General features: G+C 39.5%; 1 protein-coding gene across 3 annotated transcripts in view; it reads left to right on the top strand.

Moving 5' to 3' along the window:
• The window catches only part of Ankfn1 (ankyrin repeat and fibronectin type III domain containing 1), a 406,041-nt gene that overhangs the window by 243,827 nt on the left and 142,908 nt on the right, over positions 1–19,306 (top strand). For all 3 annotated transcript variants that reach the window (XM_087202565.1, XM_004859789.3, XM_087202564.1), the window contains exons 4-6: positions 1,673–1,874; positions 4,370–4,580; positions 17,947–18,135. In XM_087202565.1, coding sequence (XP_087058691.1) covers positions 1,689–1,874; positions 4,370–4,580; positions 17,947–18,135 — 586 coding nt within the window. In that variant the 5' untranslated portion in view covers positions 1,673–1,688. The remainder of the gene's footprint in view (positions 1–1,672; positions 1,875–4,369; positions 4,581–17,946; positions 18,136–19,306) is intronic.

The raw sequence follows: 19,306 nt of genomic DNA, 5'->3' as shown, positions 1-19,306 counted from the left end.
CAATTGACCAACTTGAATTACAACCAGTTCTCAGGAACAAATTGGGTTTGTATGTCAAGGGTCCATTGTATATGCTAAAATGAATGAGTATTGTTTATGCTAAATGAATGAATAAAGAAATATATAAATTTCCTTGAGGTTCTCAGAAACTACTTGAGCAGGAACTTTAAGGGTCAATAATCATTTCCTAGGTGATGAAAGCAGAGATGAATTCTAGTACATAGAAAATAATACATACAAAGATCCACAGGCAAGAAAAATATTGAAGTAGTTAATAAACACTCCATAGAGGTTGGACAGACTGAAATGTAGCATGGAGTACAGTAGGATATGAGATAAGCACTTCTATATGAAGCTATCTTGTCAAAAATGGAAAATTTTTATAAATTCTGTGAAGAGTTTCATCAATAAAAGAGGTTCTATGGTTTTACGTTCTGAGATCCATAAAGTTGTAAAAAAAAAAAAAAAAAAAGCAAGACCTTCAAGATGACCTAAAGATCACAGATAAGTAGCAATGGCAGCATTACAAATGGAAGACAAACACAAATACATTGAAAAGCTGGACATGATTGTGCACACATTTAATCCCAGCACTCAGGAAGCTGAGGCAGGAGGATTGCCATGAGTTCAAGGCCAACCTGAGTTACATAGTGAGTTCAAGTCCAGCCTGAATTACAGAGTAACACCCTGTCTCAAAAAAACAAACAAAAATAATGGGAACGGTAAGAAGGCAATGGCATACTCCAGAGAGCTCTGGGTCCTGTGCCCTGGAGGCTTCAGCAAATATGAAAACATTTCACATGTAAGTGCCATGGCTAGTGAAATTCATGCATTTCTTCATCAACACACACACACACACACACACACACACACACATCAGGCAGTCTCAGCCTCGATTGCATTCATGTTCCAATAGCAATACCCAAAATAAAGTTGGGTAGCTTTTTAGATGGCATGGCTGATTTGGAAACTGACTTCAGGTGTGACTGGGGCAGGGATGGGAGGCTGTTAGAGATTAGAGATTAGACATTAGAGATTAGAGATTCAAATACTACTTGGAGAATAGCAGTGTCAGGAGTGCCCTGGGGGACCCCTACCCAGGGTATCTGGGGTGAGCAAGAATGGTCCTGCGTGTACAAATCCACCAAGCCTCTGCACATTTGGGGAGGTAACCAAATGAACACAACCTCAAAGTTGGGGTGATACCACCAAGGGAAGGAGTGTGCAGGGAGTGATCACACTGTCTTACAGAGGACAGCATCTGGGAAAAAGCAAATAGAAAAGCCGCACTGTCATATCCCCAAGAATAACTAAACTGCCCTTTGGTTACAGAATTGAGCCACATCCTCAATTGGCTGAGAGACCAGAAGACTTTGAGTTGAGCTTCATATCATATACACATTTGCAGGGAAACAAACATGTGCATACAAGAAATGGAGGTTGTCATTTCATTCCTGTCACCAATTAAGTCTGTAACCTCAACAAGCTGTTTCTTTACCCTGGGTTTCAATTTTCATGTTTCAAAAATGAAGAGCTAGGTGGGATCATCTCTGAGAGCCTTTCTTCCAGCTATAACATTATATGAGGATTCCAGGGATTACTGGAGATGATATAATTCTTTGTCAACTTACAATTCTGTTGTAAATGATCCATTAGATTTTCTTCTTCTTAGGAACTGCCGTGTGAAAATGACCCAACAAATGCAGAATTTACATCTTTCTCAGTCAAAAAAGCACAGTGCCCCATCGTCTCCCAATGCTGCCAAACGCCTGTACAGGAACCTCTCGGAGAAACTGAAGGGCAGCCACTCTTCCTTTGACGAGGCCTATTTTAGAACAAGAACTGATCGCCTGAGTCTCAGAAAGACCTCGGTGGTAACAAAGCTCTTTTTCTTCTGTGTCAGTTTGATTTGTTCAGTTATGTTTGAAGATACCATGATGATCCACATTTATTTCTGAAGCTAATGTTTTCACAGTTTGATAAATGCTGAAATAGAATCCAGCAAGGCAGGAACTACATGTATCCACGATGTTAGACAAAGTTTGAATGATGGTGAGATTTTCCCCTCTCCCTTCCTGTAGCTTCGTGTTTTACTACTACACTAAAGAAACCAATCTCAAATACAGCAGTCTGGCAAATATGGAATCTCAGGTTGAGACTTCCAGCGTTTATTCAAATAATAATATTAATATTATATTATTATTTCTACTGTGTACTCCACATGCTTTCCAAAGGCATTCAAAACTGAATCTAGGCAATTAATGCATATCTACTATATAATGATGAAGGGGAGAAAAAATAGTAGGAAAAGAAAACATACAGGGAATGAGAAGAGAAACAAGAATATCAAAAACCTAGGTAAATATAGTGCCTGGAATTTATCTTTACATTTATCTTTGAGGTCCCAGGCAGTCAAAGCAGAAAAGGAAACATAATTGGTTATAGCATTTCATTAGCAAATATTTGAAAGTATAGCACTCTATCAGGAGAAATGAACATTTTCCTCTTGCTGAATCGGTTGACCTCTATAGATGTCATAGTGAATTATGTAGAGAGAATGGCATAAAGAAGCTGAGCATAGTGGCACACACCTGTAAGCCCAGCAATCCAGAGGCTAAGACAGGAGAATTGTGAGGTGGAGGCCAGCCGGGGCTCCATAGCAAGTTCAAGCCAGCTTAGATGGCATAGCAAGACCCTGCCTCAAAATCCAAAGGAGGAAGTGGTGCATAAAGAGTCATACTGGCGATATTACAAGTGTTCTCGAAAAGTTTTCTATACTAGCCCTCAGTAAAAGCTAAGGGCGTAATGTAAACATGCTCAGAAAGGGCATTTTGCAGGGGGTAATGGCTCCATTTGTTTGAGCTTAAGACAAGTAAATCCCAGCCTTTCCAGAGAGAAGAAAGCTAGAGTTTGCCAGCAAAAGCATGGAGGAGGAAATGACTTAAGAGTGAGAGTAAATATGGCACATGAGAAATTAAAAATATGAAGGATCAAAACCAAGTACTCACTGTGGACAGGGCAACATTTTAACTTGAAACTCATTTGCTTTCTAATACATATTCTCATTTCAAATTCATCTTCTGGGAGAGCTTGGCTGTGACTAAGTTGCCTGATCATCAGAGGCCTTTCGGTTCCACCGTGTGTGGATCAAACACTTTTCCATTCGGCAGATTGTCTTGCAGCATGGAGAACTACCTACCAAAACAGCTTCGTCCCTGGGTCCACACTGTCAAAACAAGCATTTGCATAATCACTTCATGTTTTCCTCAAGCTCCTATTTGGTGATATGTACTTGGCTAAAGCCAACCAATAGTTTCTGATAGAATAAGTTTTGGATGAGACTAAAAATTAAACCTATCTGCCTAGAACTTTGGGCACTAAAGATTTTCCTCATGCTAGTCAGGTGACCACTATGTGAGGTCAAGCTCAATGGTGTTTCAACATTTTTAAAGACCACTCCCTCCTTTGTTTGTTGCTAATCCTTTGGAAAAAAAACTTTCCAAACAACCCATGTTATCCATAGCTAATTTTTCTATGAGTAATACATATTCCATAAATATTCAACTTCTAGCCCTCAGAGCCCCCAAAACGATTAGCCACAAGCCACTGAAATTTTCTTTGAACTCTGCCACTTGAGCTCCTTACTTCAGAGCTCAGAAATGGCAGGTGTGCAATGACTGGGTTTCTGGGAAAAGAAAGTGTGGTATTAGAACACCAAGGGATCTAGAAAGGTGGGCATCCACCTACAGGCAGTATGGAGCTATGAGATCTGTAAACACCGATGCAGCATGCAACATATATTCTTTATGTTTTTCCTTTTTGGTACCGGGGATCAAACTTGGGACCTTGTGCTTGCCAGGCAGGCGGCGGAACCACTGAGCTAAATCCCTGGCCCCTGCAACATGTATTCTTTAGGAAGATTACTCTCATACCAGTATAGAGCCTGGGCTAGAAAAGCCCAGGACTGGCAGTAAATAGGTCATTGCCATGATAAAGACCAAGGATGATAACACCTAGTGTTGGGTTTGAGGGAAATAGAGAAAGTACACTCTCAGTACCAAGCTAGTTGTAGTTAAAACTATGTGTGCTAATATCATCGATGCTGCTTTTGGCACTCACCTAAGACTCACCTTGCTATAAAGTACTGTGTTGTCTTAGTGCATCTAAATTATTTGCTCAATGACCATTAGAAAGGATGGAAGGTAGTTTCAGCAGTGGGAGGCCTTGTAATATGCTGTAGTTGTACAATTACCCACCTATAAGTGAGCCTGAAGTCTCTAAAGGAATCTCTAAAATTCAGAATAGTTACTCCATAAAGACATAGTGGTCTAGGAAATTGTGCTAACCTGCTTTCTTTCTTTACTTCCAGAACTTCCAGGGCAATGAAGCCATGTTTGAGGCAGTTGAGCAGCAGGACATGGATGCTGTGCTGCTCCTCCTGGAACAGTACACCCCAGAAGAGCTAGACCTCAACACCCCTAACAGTGAGGGGCTGACACCTCTGGACATTGCCATCATGACCAACAACGTGCCCATCGCAAAGATTCTTCTGAGGACAGGGGCCCGAGAAAGTCCACATTGTAAGTAAACCTAAGAATAACAGCATTCGAACTAGACCTTCAGGGCAGGGATGGTTGACTAAACATAGGCTCTGAAATTCTTTACCTGCTTTCATGGCCTTTCATGAAAAGAGCAAGCATGTTTATCAGTCTAACCATTCAACTTCATCCTAATTAGAATATGCTAAATAGTATTTAAAATGGACCCCACCAAGGAACTTCCTACTAAGAATTGTGGCTAAGCTTTACAATTTGTGAGATGCCAAATGATGATATAGAATAGGAGGTATACATAGAAAAAGAATGAGTAGATATGTGTTTGTGTCTTTGTATACCAGTCAATGTCTGTCTTCACTCATTTATTCAACAAATAGTGCAAGCCAGTGATACTAGGTACTGGGAATGCAGTGGTGAATAAGACAAACTTCCCATTGTCATAGAACCCAAGTACTAATGGAGGAGTCTTCCAACAAGCAAATACATAGATAAATTAAAACAAAAACTAAAATAATCAATTCTATGAAGAATATACAATAAATGAGCAGCTAGAGATTGGTGGGGAAGGCATTATTTTAAAAATGGTTAGGTAAGGGAAGCCTCTCAGATGTGGTGATATTTCACTTAAGTCCTAAATGAGCCTACAGAAATGAGCCATGGGAAGATGTGGGAGTCAAATTCTGGCTAGAGTGAAAGATCTGAGGCCGCCAGGAACGACACTGACATACTGGAAGAACAATGGCCAATGTGGCCAAAACAAAGTAACACTTGGGAGAGTCATAGCTGAAGAAGTCACTGGGATCAACTGTTGCAGGACCTTGAGGCCATGCCAATGTGTTTCCCTTTGATGACTGAATGTGAAGGGAAAGCAGCAATCAGCTTAGCCAGGTGAAAGCCATGGTCTGATTTGCATTTAAAGATCATTATGAAGCTCTGTGGAGAATGAACAGTGGTGAGGGACTGGTGGAATCAAGAAAACCATGGAGGAGGCAACAACAATAACCCACAACACAGTCAGTTGCTTGGACAAGCCTGACTGTGATGCTGACCAATGGGAGAATTCTGGATATACATTTTAACAGATGTATTAAGATAAAATTCACACACCTTACAATTCATCCATTAAAAGTATACAATTTCATGGGTTTTAATGAATATACAGAGTTTACAGCTATCACAATCAAATTTAAAACTTCAAAAAGAAAGGAAAATCCTGAAAAGAAACTCCATGCTGTCAAGCTGTCACTCCCTAGTATTCCCTCTACTTCCAACCCTAATAAAACCTTTCTGTTTCTGTAGACTTGTCTGTTCTAGACATTTAAGGTAATAGAAATGTATAATGTGTGGTCTTTGGTGACTGGCTTCTTTCTCAATCTATTTTGAAGGAAAGCCTATGATAATACTTGTAGAGTGACTTGCTCTGGGGCCAGGGCAGACCCTGCCCAGGACAGGATTGGATAATATCATATAGTTTTCAGCCTCTGCCAGGCACTATTCTGAGTACTTTACATGTATTGACTCCTTTAATCCTCACAACAACATTATTAGGTACTTTCTTACATTCCCCTTGGGGAACAAACCCTCTGACCCAATGACCACAATGGCTCTGTGCCACAGATTTGATGTTTCCTAAAAGAAAAAGTAAACTCATCAAACTGTTAGCTTCACTAATACTGATTCACTTATTTCCGAGTAGTGGGACTCAGAATGCTGAAAGAGAAGTAAGCAAATATATAATTAGAGGTCACATCTCTGCTTCTAAATTTTATAAACCACTACCACCCAATGACTAGGTACAAAGGCAGGTCCTTGTATCAGAAAACATCTTTACTTTCAAAATGCTAAGTTCACCACATCCATGTCAAAGACAGTGAGGATTTGGAATCAGTAAGACTTGGGGCCTTCAAAAGAGTTCCATCGTCAAAGCACTGATCTTTTTTATAGAACTGGGGATTTCGAGAGATAAGCAAATAAGGGTAGAAAAAATTTAAAAAGACACGTTTGCTGCCTCCTAATTCATCTTGCAATGACATGATTCAGTGAAAGAGAAGTAGAAAGAGAATCAGAAGTTATGGACACAGAGAATGCAGACTGAGCCCCATTCTAGGGGAACAAGGAGACCATTGATCCAGATGTTGCCCAGCCATCCTACACTGGGCTAGAGGAAACATTAGTCCTACTTACCTGAGACACTACCAAGAATTCCGCATTTTCTCTGAAGACAGAAAGACTTCCAACTTCCAAAGCCCTCTTGTGCAAAACTAAACCTCCACAAAGAATCCAAGTACTATCTAGTTAAACCCAAAGCATATTTGTTCAACAGATTCCTAGTTTAGCTTGTTTCTTCTGGGATGATGACCATGATACCATCACAAAGTTGTAAGGGATGGACAGTGAGAGATTAGCCCAAGTTTTGCAGGGTAGATCAATCTGGTTTGGAGGCTTTTTTCCTTTAGAGATTAGCCCAAGTTTAAGTCTCCATGAAATGCGATGCCTAAATCACCTAGAGTACCCAGGAAGTCAGACATAGTACTAAATATAAATTCACATGAGTGAAAATGGGAAAGGAGTGTTGACTGAGTGGCTATGAAGTCTTCATGCATGTTATCTCTGGATTTTACAATAACTCTGTAACACATGTTATTAAATTGATTTTAAGATGAGAAATTTGTGATTCTGAGGGATTTAGTAACCGACCAAAGATCACACACCTACCAAATGACTAGGGATGTCAGAAACCCAAGCCTAAATCTGTAAGATATCAATACCTGGTATCCTTTTACACTAACTTACTCCCTTTCCAAAGAACCAGTATGAAAAGCTATGGCAACTGGGCACTTGCATCTGTTCCCTTAGTCCTATTTGCTAAAATCCTATGGCATATTTCTTTATTCTGTTCTGTGCACTAAGGTGCCATTTGTGTAGGAGAGAGGCAGGATAAAAGAACAGAATGTTTTCAGGAATTTTTAATTCACTTTCTACATAAAGTACAAAAGAAAGAAAATTGCTTCTGTTCATGAGTTTGAACCTGCCCATGAGAAAAACCTTTCTGCCAGCTAGAACCAGATAAGTAAACACCTGCTATATACTGTTCCCAAGGAACTAAAAAGGTAGGATGTAACAGAAGAAAAGTAACAAAGAGGCTTTAAGTTCTTAGCCTGTCTTACACACTAAAAAATGCATTTGTCCACATCATCTTACATGATCCTCACAACTGGCTTGAGAGGTGGGTGTTATCTTTCTCATTTAATCAGGGAACAGACTAGAATAAGAAAAATCAAATAGTTCACCTAATGCTACGAAGCTAGCAGGTGGTGAAGCCATAATTTGAATCCAGATGTCTATTCAGTGCTTTGGCATTTGTAGAAAAATTTTGACAAACTCATTACTACACAGTGGATGCTCAATTCCTTCCTTTCCTGGCTGTCCATCTGTTCCTCTTCTAATGACTGCCACATATTTCAAAGCAGAGTGTGAGGTTTCTAACATAATTCATTTTCTTCCTTCTCCTCCCCTGTGTATTTCCTTCCTAAAACCAATCCCATGCTCTCTTCACTATACCAAGAGCCCAACACATTTCAGAAGAAATTCCTCTGTAATCCTCACCATTTCTTAACAGGAATCATGATGACACCGTAGGGTTTAGGAATTTACTTCCAAAGTCATCAATCAGACCTGTATCCCAGTCATTTGCCCCTCAACAGAGCTAGATGGAGGTGTTCATAAACATTATTCATAGGAAAAGTCCCAGAAGCAGCCATCCAAACTTGCACTCTCCCCTGACAATAAATACTGTATATACAGTAGCCTAGTCTAATCATCAGATAAATCTCCATCTTTAACTAGCAATGGTTTTCCATTCCACCTTCAGGCAAATGACACAAAGTACAGCAGTTCTCCCTCTACCCACAAGGAATACATTCCAGTACCCAGTGGACACTTGAAAACCACATATAGTACCCAACTCTATATGTGCTATGTTTTTCCTACACATAGCATACCAATGATAAAGTTTAATTTATAATTTAGGGACAATAGAATATTACCATCAATAATAATAAATCAGAACAACTACAACAATTAAGCATCACTACTCTTGCACTTTGGGACTATGTTAAATAAAGTAAGGTTACCTGAATACAAGCACTGCAATATCATGACAGTTGATCTCATTACTAAGGTGACTGGCTACTAACTGACCAAAAGGTAGGCAGTGTGTACAGCATGGATACAATGGACAAGGGGAATGGAACAGAACATTTTGTCACACTATTGATTTTGTCACACTACTGAGACCAGCATGCAACTTAAAACTGACAATTTGTTTCTTTCTAGAATTTTTCATTTAATATTTTTGGGACACAGTTGGCTGTGGGTAACTAAAACTGTAAAATGGACCTGAGGACAAGGGGAGAGAGCTGTAATATTCATTCTTCCAAAAAAAAAAAAGTGTCAGCCATTATTGAAGTAGAATCCCAAGTACTTCCCTTCAGCCTGGGGTGTCAAGCTAGGACACAGGCACAGGATCTAAAGGGATTTCCTAGGGAAGCCCCTGAGCAGAGGGACCACAGGATACCCGCAGCTATGCCATTGGTGATTTCCGAGTTGCAAGTGAACAGCTGCTATTTGAGAAAGACTTGTTATATCTGACTTTAAAAGCCTCCCCTCACCTCATCACATACCTCTTCCTTTTTCTGACTCACTCGTGTCCCACCCCTATCCTCCGATCATAGCTCAACCATCTCGAGGGGGAGTTTGCTGAATGGTCAACAAGGGCCTTGCCTTCCTGAGGCTGTCATTCCTTTGGCATCATGAAGGTCCCGTGAACACTAATCCTAAAGAAACAAGCTCCTTTTGAGTTATCTGGCCACTCACATGTATTTCCCCTAATCTTTGGACTCTAGTACTTAGGACATAGTCGATACTCAGCAAATTTTCGTCAAAATTTTAGCCCCATCTTACACTGCTGAGAACCACAAATAGTGAGTTTTAATGTATGTAGGAACTCACGTTATGTGTACAGTGGACGTACACACGTATGCACTTACATAGGGAAAGCCTAGAAGCTGCCCAATAATTGACACTCTAAGGCACCCTTGGAGGCGGCTGCTGCTGTTTCCCAGGCACTGCTGCAGAACATGGTTTTCAGTGTAGCCTGGCTGCTTCCATTTTTACATCCTCTAAAAACCGTGAACCAGTAAGAATCATAGAACCTTTCTCAGCTTAAGTCTTGCTGCCCTTTCTCTCAGCTGCACGCTGAGGTCTCTCCAAACCCCCTTCCCTCCTCTCCACATCTTGGTAAACTCCTTTTTCTCGCCCTCCCTCAGATGTTGCCCTGGGAACTAGAACGTGTTACCAGGAACTGTAAAATGTGACTGTGGGGGCCCCCGTGGCGGGAGGACGGTGCAAACGCCAGTGTCTCACTCTTGGCACACTGGTCAGGATGCACCCCTCGGTCCTCCTGTCGTCAGGGATTCCTGTTAGTGCTGGGATGGGTCCAGGCCACGTCTCAGGGGTGACTATAAACTACTGAGGCCAGCTTTATGTCAACAAACACAGCCGCAAATCTGCAATCCGAACGAACGTTACCCTTTAACATGGTCCTCCTGGGGGACGCCATGCTCACTCCAGCAGTGCTGCCACTGAGCTGAGCACTGTGGAATTGTCCACAGAGTCTGCTCATGAGAAAGTTGGACTCAATGCGCAGTCACACCTGATTATGGTTCCAAAGCAGCACTGGCCTGCATCATCACAACCCCAGGCCTCAAACTATTTAGAGAGGTTCCCTGAAATCAAATCCATTCTCAAAGGACAAAAATTTCCAGCCATTAAGAATGTGTAAAGAAGGAGCTATAGGAAGGTCTTTAAAATTAGACCCAAATATTTTATTACCCCAATTTGCAAATCCATTCTCAAACCTCATCTCCTTCTGCATGCCACTCACCTACACCAACAACTGTTTTGCTTCTTGAACATGCCAGATTGCCTTGCCACAGGACCTTTGCACTAGCTGCTCCTTGTTCTTGAAATGCTTGACAGTTTTTATTCTTGATCGTTACATGATCAATTCCTTAACTTTTGAAGTTCAGCATAAATGTGAAATTTTTGAGAGAAGCTTTCTCTGGCCACTAAGTTCAAAGTCTAAATAGCTACTCTATAATCGCAACACTCTATTGTAATTTTCTGCATAGCACTTTTCATTATTTTTCCCAATGTTTTTGCTTGCTTTCTATCTCTCCTGCATTGGAATGTAAACTCTATCAACAGTAGGATCTGTTTCATTCCTGACCATATCCCCAGCTGGTACTAGATACTCAATAAATATTTGTCTAATTGAATGGAATGAATTCCAAGGCTACTTTTTATGAGGGATGTAAATACATTATTTCTTATGAAGGAATGATTTTTTAAATATTGAGTGAATTAACCATTTTCATGTTAGTAAATCATTCTTTAAACACCATGTGGCTTCTGCATATGTTCCAAGCCACCAATAGCCAAGTTATAGAACCAACTCAAGTGTGTCAGTAAATGAATAGAGAAAATGTAATATATATATGTGTGTGTGTGTGCGCGCGCGCACGCGTGAGAGATGGAATATTATTCAGCCTTTAAAAAGGAAATTCCATTAGTTGTGACAATATAGGTAGAATTGAAGAGCACTGTTACACAGTAAAATAAGCCAGGCACAGAAAGACAAATACTGTGTGTTCTCACTTACATGTGGAACCTAAAACAATCAGTCTCAGTGTAGAAAGCAGAATGATGATAACAGCACCCAGGGTAAAGAGAATGGAGACCTGATGGTCAAAGGGTACAAAATCTCAGACAGGATTATGGATTTTTTTTAATCCATTACACAGTGTGGTGAATGTAGTTAATGATATTGTAATGTACACTTTAAAATTACTAAGAGAGTAAATTTCAAATATCTTTGCAACAAAAAATAAATATTTCAGCCAGGCCTGGTGATGTGCACATGCAATCCCAGGACTCTGAGAGGCTGAAGCAGAATCACAAGGTCAAGTCCAGCCAGGGGAACTTAGCAAGGTCTTGTCTCAAAATAAAAAATAAAAAGGGCTGGGGATGTAGTTCAATGCAAATTCCCTGGTTTCAATCTCCAGTGCTCCAAAAAAAGGAGGATTTCAGGTGATGGAGGTGTTAGCTTGACTTAATTATTCCGCATTGCATTCATGAATCATTAAATCTCTTTGTACCTGATTAAAATATACACTTATAAAGTGCCAATTTACTATAAAACTTTGAAAAAGAAAGGTGCTTAGTCCAAATTTTATAACTATGACATTTACACTGAATTACAAAGGATTAGTACCAAAAACAGTACCTAATTAATAATTTTACATTGATTATATATTGGAATGCTATATATTGGAATGCTAACATTTAGATATATTGAGTTGACTAAAATTTATTACTAAAATGAGTTTCCTTTTTTATATGTTACTACTAGGAAATTTAAATGATATAGCTCCTATTGTATGCCTGTAGACAGTGCTAAAATATTGGCAGAAAACATGGTTATCTTATTTAAGACTTAAACCCCTGTGGTAGTTACTTTTCTCTCGTTATTGAGACAAAATACTTGACACCCAAAGTTAAAAGGGGAAAGGTTTATTTAGCTCACAGATTGTAGAGGTTTCAGTCCACAGTCAGCTGGCTCCAAGGCAGGATGGCTTGGCATAAGGGCTTCACAGAGGAGAAGTAGTTTATGGCACCCACAAGGTAGCAAAAGCAACAAGGAGACCTTAACAGTGTTTTTCCTCCTCTTTTATCTTATCCAGACTACCAGGATTAGGGCAATGCCAAACCAATCATTGCATGGTTTAGTAATCACACACCCTTAATCCCAGGATCATACACTCTAGATCCAGCCACCTCAGAAAAATCCACCTATGACTGCATGAGGCTTTGAGGGGACATATAGAGGCAAGCCATAATAACCCCCTAAGATACCACTGAGTAATCCGCTTTGGATTACCTAAAGAATTCATTCAAGTGTTTTTGTTTATATTCAAATGTGCATTTGTCCTTTTAAGTTTGGTGAGACCTGCCACAGTAAGTGCCCCTCTGTCTCTGATGCTGGCTTCTAAGGAATCAGGGTTACAGCCTAACTTATGTAATAAGGATGTGGTAAATCCCTATTATATGTCAGCGATTCTGCTAGAAAGTGGTAAATTCTGCTAGAAAATAGCGGGGGGATACACTCTTGGGCCCACCCCCAGATGTGATGAGTGGAAAGAAATTTCCATAATCAAAATGAAACATTTAATTTCCAGATCTCTAAAATCTTTTTGAGACCATATTCTCAAAATCCTTAGGAAAACCTTAAAGTAAGACAAGAGGTTGAGACCCAAGTGAAGCTATAGTGAGTTTTGAGTCCTGAACCTGAACAAGACAGATAAATTGGAACTTGGGTTTTGAGTTTCTCTATTATTAGCAATTTTAACACACTTAATTTTTAAAATACCTCTATATTACTTCTTTTGATACTCCTACTTTCAAACAAGTCAGTTGTGAAGTTGTTAGAAGATTTCCACTTCTGATCAGTAAAGATAAATTTTATTAACTCCCTTTCTTGGTTTCTCAGAAGATATTAGCTTTCAGTGCAATATAAGTGGCCTTATTTTCTCCTTTGAAATAACAGATAGGGGTTGAATTTGACACCCTTATGAGTGCATATTGTATTTCTAAACAGCAGCTGGAATGGAAAATTTTTATCTAAGTCAAGACCATTTTTTGATGAAAGAACATTGAGCTATTTCATTAAAACAAGTATTTTATATTTAAGGGACTCTAAAAATATACAATTAATGGATGTGCTTATATGAGCTGCTATTAATTGAGAGTCTTCTTTGCAAAGATTATCATCATTACAATTTATGAGATGGGCACCACTATTATGCTAGTTTTACATATGAGAGATCTGAGCTCAGTACAGCAGAGTAACTGGCTAAGATCATGTATCTCTTAGGGGTAGCACTGATTTACAGGATCCCAAAGCCTTTCATGAATTTTGTCCATTTTTGAAAACAGTAGAAAAGCAGACTTCAGCTCAAGATAAGGAAACTCTGTCCAGAATCATGTGAAAATGGGTGAGGCTGCCTTGATAAGCAGTGAGCTCCCCTCTTGAAGATTACAAGTGGCCAAGGGGCCTTGGGAAGAGGCATCAAAGGTTAGTTGTAAGGATACTTCTACCACTGAGATTAAATGATTATTGTAGTGCCTCATTTTTCTCATCAGTAAAAATGAGGAAAATGTTATTAATAGAAAAGCTGTTGCTAAAATGGCACGTTGTTAGTAATTTGCAAATGAGTCCATTGTTTCCATTCTTTACAAGCAAACAAAATAAATTGTTCTGTAAAGTCCTCAATTAAAAAATTAAAATTAGTTTTACATTTTACCCACATTATATTTTCAAGCTATAAGCAATTATCAAAGAAGCCCTAATTCACCAACTGTGGGGGTAAGGGTAAAATTAAGAAATAGTAAGTAGTGGCCAATCATAGGTTAGATTCCAATAGTGAAGAAAATCCATTCAGTCCATGATCATTATTTATCTCAGGGCTTAAACAGTAACTGTATTTGTATTCTTTGGACATCAAGTTGCCACCCAACCCCCACCCCATCTCATAGTTAATTAGCTGGGCAGGTCTTATAACAAATACCCACTCAGAAGCACTGGGTGGTAGAAATGCTGTTGATAATTAACACCACAATAGCACGGAGCCTGTTTCAGGAGCACAGAGTGGTCTTACCCCAGCTGGACTGCTTGCCACACACCCACAGACCCTCTATTGTGCTGGCTCTGACTGCTCCCAGGGACAGTGGCTCTCAGCTGGGGAAGGGACCAACTGCAATGGGAGAGAAGGTCAAACTTTCAAAAGAGCAGGAGTGCAAGATTCAGGGGGGAAATACCCAATGGGTGAAAGTGAAAGAGAATGATTGGACACTAGAAAAAGAGAAAGAGATGGACAGGAAAATCAATCATAAAATAGATATAGCCTTCCTATTTTCTGAGCCCAACCAGCCAGCCAAAATGAGTTCACCAATCTCATGCCAAATAGTGATTAGAAAATTGCAATATTTAAATAATAGGTTGATTCATATTCCATTTGGTTTACAAAGAATTTCAATGAGTATTTTAAAGTTTTTAAGGAAATCATTTCTAAGTCATCCTACCTTCCCGGGTTTCAATTTCTTCATCTTTAAAATAAGGCGATTGAAATGGCTCCCATTCCTGGGTTGAAAAAAATAGGATGAGGTTCCCAGACATTTTCTAAGAAGTCAAAACCTACCCTATCACTGTATTATTCAGGATAAAATTACTTAGTGTAATATAATTATATTTCCTTGCTTCTGCTTAAAATATATTAACTCAGGTTGATTATCTCATCAGAACAGATGCTTCTATTGGAACCCAAATAGGTCATTAATAATTAGGAAAAACACGATTACTTTGTAAGTCAGCTGGTTAGATAGCAAAAAAAAATCACGCAAAAGAGTGTTTTATTCAGCTATTAAAAATCCATTGGAAAAATACATAAAGATTTGCTTGGTGAAATGGTTGGAAACCACTAGTTCAGTTACTGCCTCTCTTACTAATCCAAGAAATTCCTTCTGACAACAGAGGCAAATGAGTGTGCGTCTTCTCCAGCGTACCTGGGAACTGGATCTGAAAAAAGGGAGAGATCTCTGTTTCGTTTGTTTTTCTTTTTAATTTTTTTGCAATGTTTAGCAAAATTTCCATTCTCCTCCATAGTAAAGGTGTTTGTCCCTAAACCAGATAACAGGCTTTCATCAAAATCTGCATGTAAAATTGGGAAGTCCAGAATGACACAGATCTTCATATTGTGCTTTCAGAGATTCCACTACATCCCCACCCAGCCGTCATCACTATGGTATCGCGTTAGAGTTCATGTTGAAGAACATGAGGGATACAAATAATTTTGGAAAGTTCACCTGACTATAAGTCTGTGGAGCTTCCTTGTTAGTCTCTGAAGAGGCAAAATGCTTTACCACGCTTTGTCTTTTACTACAACTCAAATTTCATCCAGTCTAAAACCTAGGAGGAAAGGAAAGGTGCAGAAAGAAAATGTGTGGTGCTAAGGAAAGCAGGAAAAATGCCAGGGGTGCCCAGCACGGCCCAAGAGAAGCTGTCCATCTGAAGTGCCACCTGGAATTCACACCAGTAATAACTGTAGAGGATATAAAAATTAATAGGGGGGATTTTGTAGTATTAGAAAAATTTATTTTTATAAATCATGTGTCTATCACCCAAGTGTTGACACATGCATGCAATTCAAACATCAGACCTACAATAAAGGCTCACTGAATAACTTCACAAGGACAATTCCCCCATTTTCTCTATACTTTGGAGTGGAAGGAGGAGGGGGCAGTGGGTAGAGGGTGCAGTTACTGGGTCAATTAATCAACCTGAAAACTGTGACACAAACTCTGACGCCTAACCTATGTCTAAAAATACACAAATGTATACGAATTTGTTTTAAACTGTCAATGCCTATATTTAGGACTTTCCCAGCAAGGCTATAATGAGACTGTGTTTGAGGGTTTCAGTCACAGCAGACTCTACCATTAATCTGAAGTTAGTTAAATTAACAGCATTTAGTACTGACTTGTCAATCTCACTACTTCAGGAAATTGCACCTTGAGGCTACTAATATTGCCAATTTTTCCACTGGAGTATGTGTCTGAGTTTGTGTGTGTGTATGGGTGTGTGTGTGTATTTTTTCTCCAAAATGTTCATGTCCACACACCATCATTGCTTCCCTACATCCACAGCACTTATATTATCATTTATTCTGGCCTCCTTTAGCCTTCCCGGGGGATTCTGCACAGTGTAGCTGCTCAGTGAAAGAGTTTTTTAGCTTTATATTTATTTGTTTATTTTTCTGTCATGGCTCATGACTGAGGCTTTAAAAAAAAAAGTGTAACAGTATTTAGAGTACATGATTGACTGCTACAGCAACATTCATTAACCATGACAAATCTGTAGCAAAACACAGTCCTGAGTGTTCTAAACAGAAAATTTAAAAAGAAAGAAGAAAGAAAGAAAAAGAAAAGACTCCACTAATTTTTCATTGACCTCATCTGTAAATAAATTTAGACTGATGGTGTGCAAGGGCAATAATAAATTAGTATTCATTTCCTGTAATTAATCCAAACATGCCTATGAACACAGAGAATATGAATATACAACCACCTAATTTCCATTTCAAAATACACCTAACAAATTTTCACTTCAGTTATCTTCATAATATTTTCCCCCCTTAATTAGTAGAATGAAATGGATGAATTTCTTTCCCACCCACCAGGGGGGAATATTGTTTTGGTCACAGGGACTATCCAACATTTCAGCAACAAATCTATAGGCCTTGATTCTGATTTATTTCAACATTTGTGTGATCTCCTACCACATTTCCATCAAAAGGCTGATTTCCCCCCATCCGTGACCATGAGGGGCTCTCCTGGAGTGACTAGGGGATCCCATGGGCCCTCACATGCTTAAGAGCCATTGACAGACTATGAGAAGCACAAGAACAAGAAAGTTCTATCCCTGAAACGTTCACTCATGCAAGGGTGGATTATGTAAATGAGACAACATAAATCAAATGAAGACTACTATGCATTGAGTAAAATATAAATGCCAAGTTCTACAGCCTCTCTTGGCAAAAGGAGCTGGTCAAAATGGCCCTCGTGGTCATAGGCACCGCTGGAAAATTCATCCTATAAGCGGACCACAATCAAAGGTGATCACGCCCAAGTTTTTCAGCCATCAGATCTCACTAACTCAACTGTGGCACCCATTGCACCATACTTTATTAGTAATAAAACGATCAATAATAACAAAACTGTAACTCGAAAACACACACGCAAAATTTTCTGTATGCCTGGAAGAATGTAATAAGAGCACAAAATCTGTATCGGCTTCTACCAAAAACCAAAACAGGAACAAATAAATTTGGTAGAATACAACTTGCCTCCTGGGTAACCTCTCCCAGGACTTTCCCAGCCCTTAGAGCTTCTCCCCCTATGTGTTTGTGCCTCTCAATGTCCTGCAAACAAATCTGGGCAATTATAATTATCTGTGCTAAGCAACTAATTGGAATGTATGTGACAGGATGGCCCGAGAGCAATTAAGAATATCTTAATTTGATGAATATACCACTTGATCTGATTGTAAATGTCACTAGTTGGACCTTTTCATAATAAGATAGTTCATAATGAATACAGATCCCACTTTGTCCTGGCTTTTTCTTAAAGCCCATCATTGTACACTCTCAGGTATAGTCTGCCAATGCAGCAGCGTCTCCCCAGAAAGAGAGGAGTCATCCTGTTTCTTTCCCCTTAGTTGTCAGCCTGGAAAGCCGCACAATGCACCTCAACACACTGGTCCAGGAGGCCCAGGACAGGGTGAATGAACTGTCTGCCCAGGTGGAGAATGAAGGACTCACCCTGGACAACACAGAGAAACAGCTGAAAGCTTGGGAGTGGAGGCACCGGCTCTACAGACGCATGAAAACGGGCTTCGAACATGCCAGTGAGTATACTCAGGAGGCTTCTACATTTGACTAGACTGAGTTTTGGGTTGAGACAGCCAGGCCTTCTTTTCCAGACTTTTTTTCACTCCACAGGGTCATGGATGGCCGTTGTCCGCCTGTTTGGAGCAAGGGCTCTGAGAAGCTGTAAAAGGGTCTTTGTCTTGCTTGATTTTCTGGCTCTTGATAGTTTCTCTGACCATAGCTATGAGACCTCAGTGCCCCTGGCCTCACTCCACCATGTCACACTCATCTAGCACTTTCCACCCGCTACACCCCAAACCTAATGACCTGAATGGTCATTATAGCACTAAGTGGCTATATTTTGGGATGTGGAGATGGAAAAATATTTGTTTGCCTATTTGTCTAGTTTCTGCTTCAAGCTCAAGTTTAAGTTGTTTTCAACCCTCTGCTGCATTTTTTTATACAGAGCTGTAAACTGAACTTCAATGAATGTAAGCCACAGAGGACAATCAATCAAATCTGCGTGTGAATTATGCTTTTTTTCCTGCAGTTTCTCTGTCTTTACCAATTCTTCTGGTTAATTTAAGGAAAACCTTGTTGGATCGTGCTCATCAGCAGTGGAAAGTGCCACTGAGTGCAGCCCCCAGGATAAAAGCAAAATATGCAGCCCAGACACTTGTGAAATATTAAACTCTCATTCTAGAAGATTTTATTTAAATAACAAAAAAACTTAGACTTGAAATTTAAACACAAGGGAAAAGTCAGTTCATTTGACTGAAGTTCCCTGCTTTTTCCTAGATAATCTTCAAATGAACAAACTAAATCTAATATAGAAAAAGACCAAAGGCAATGAAAATGATTTTTTAGGTAGCACTACACAATGATCTAGGCCTAACCTTTTCTTTGAAACAAATAACTCAAGTAGTATTAATGAAAGGTTGCTTTCAACATTAATAATCTCAGCAACGCTGGTATGTGGATTCTTACAAAGACTCAGCAATTGCATTAAGAAGTGCATTTGTACTGTGCCATACTTAGGATAGGTTAATGCTAGAAAGAGACATCTTTCTAAACTTGATGCCAGATTTCATGGTTTTCTACCTTACAAAACATTTTCTGAGTGCTAAGGAATACCTAAAACCATCATCAGTCCTTTATAGCCTGAAGTTACCAGGCATGACATGTGTCCACAATTTTTCTTAGAAACAC

This window comes from Heterocephalus glaber, unplaced genomic scaffold (assembly GCF_053883595.1).
Source record: "Heterocephalus glaber isolate CG9 unplaced genomic scaffold, H.glaber_assembly_v1.0 deba00001773, whole genome shotgun sequence".
Lineage (NCBI taxonomy): Eukaryota > Metazoa > Chordata > Mammalia > Rodentia > Bathyergidae > Heterocephalus > Heterocephalus glaber.
This window is presented reverse-complemented; position numbering and strand designations above follow the sequence as displayed.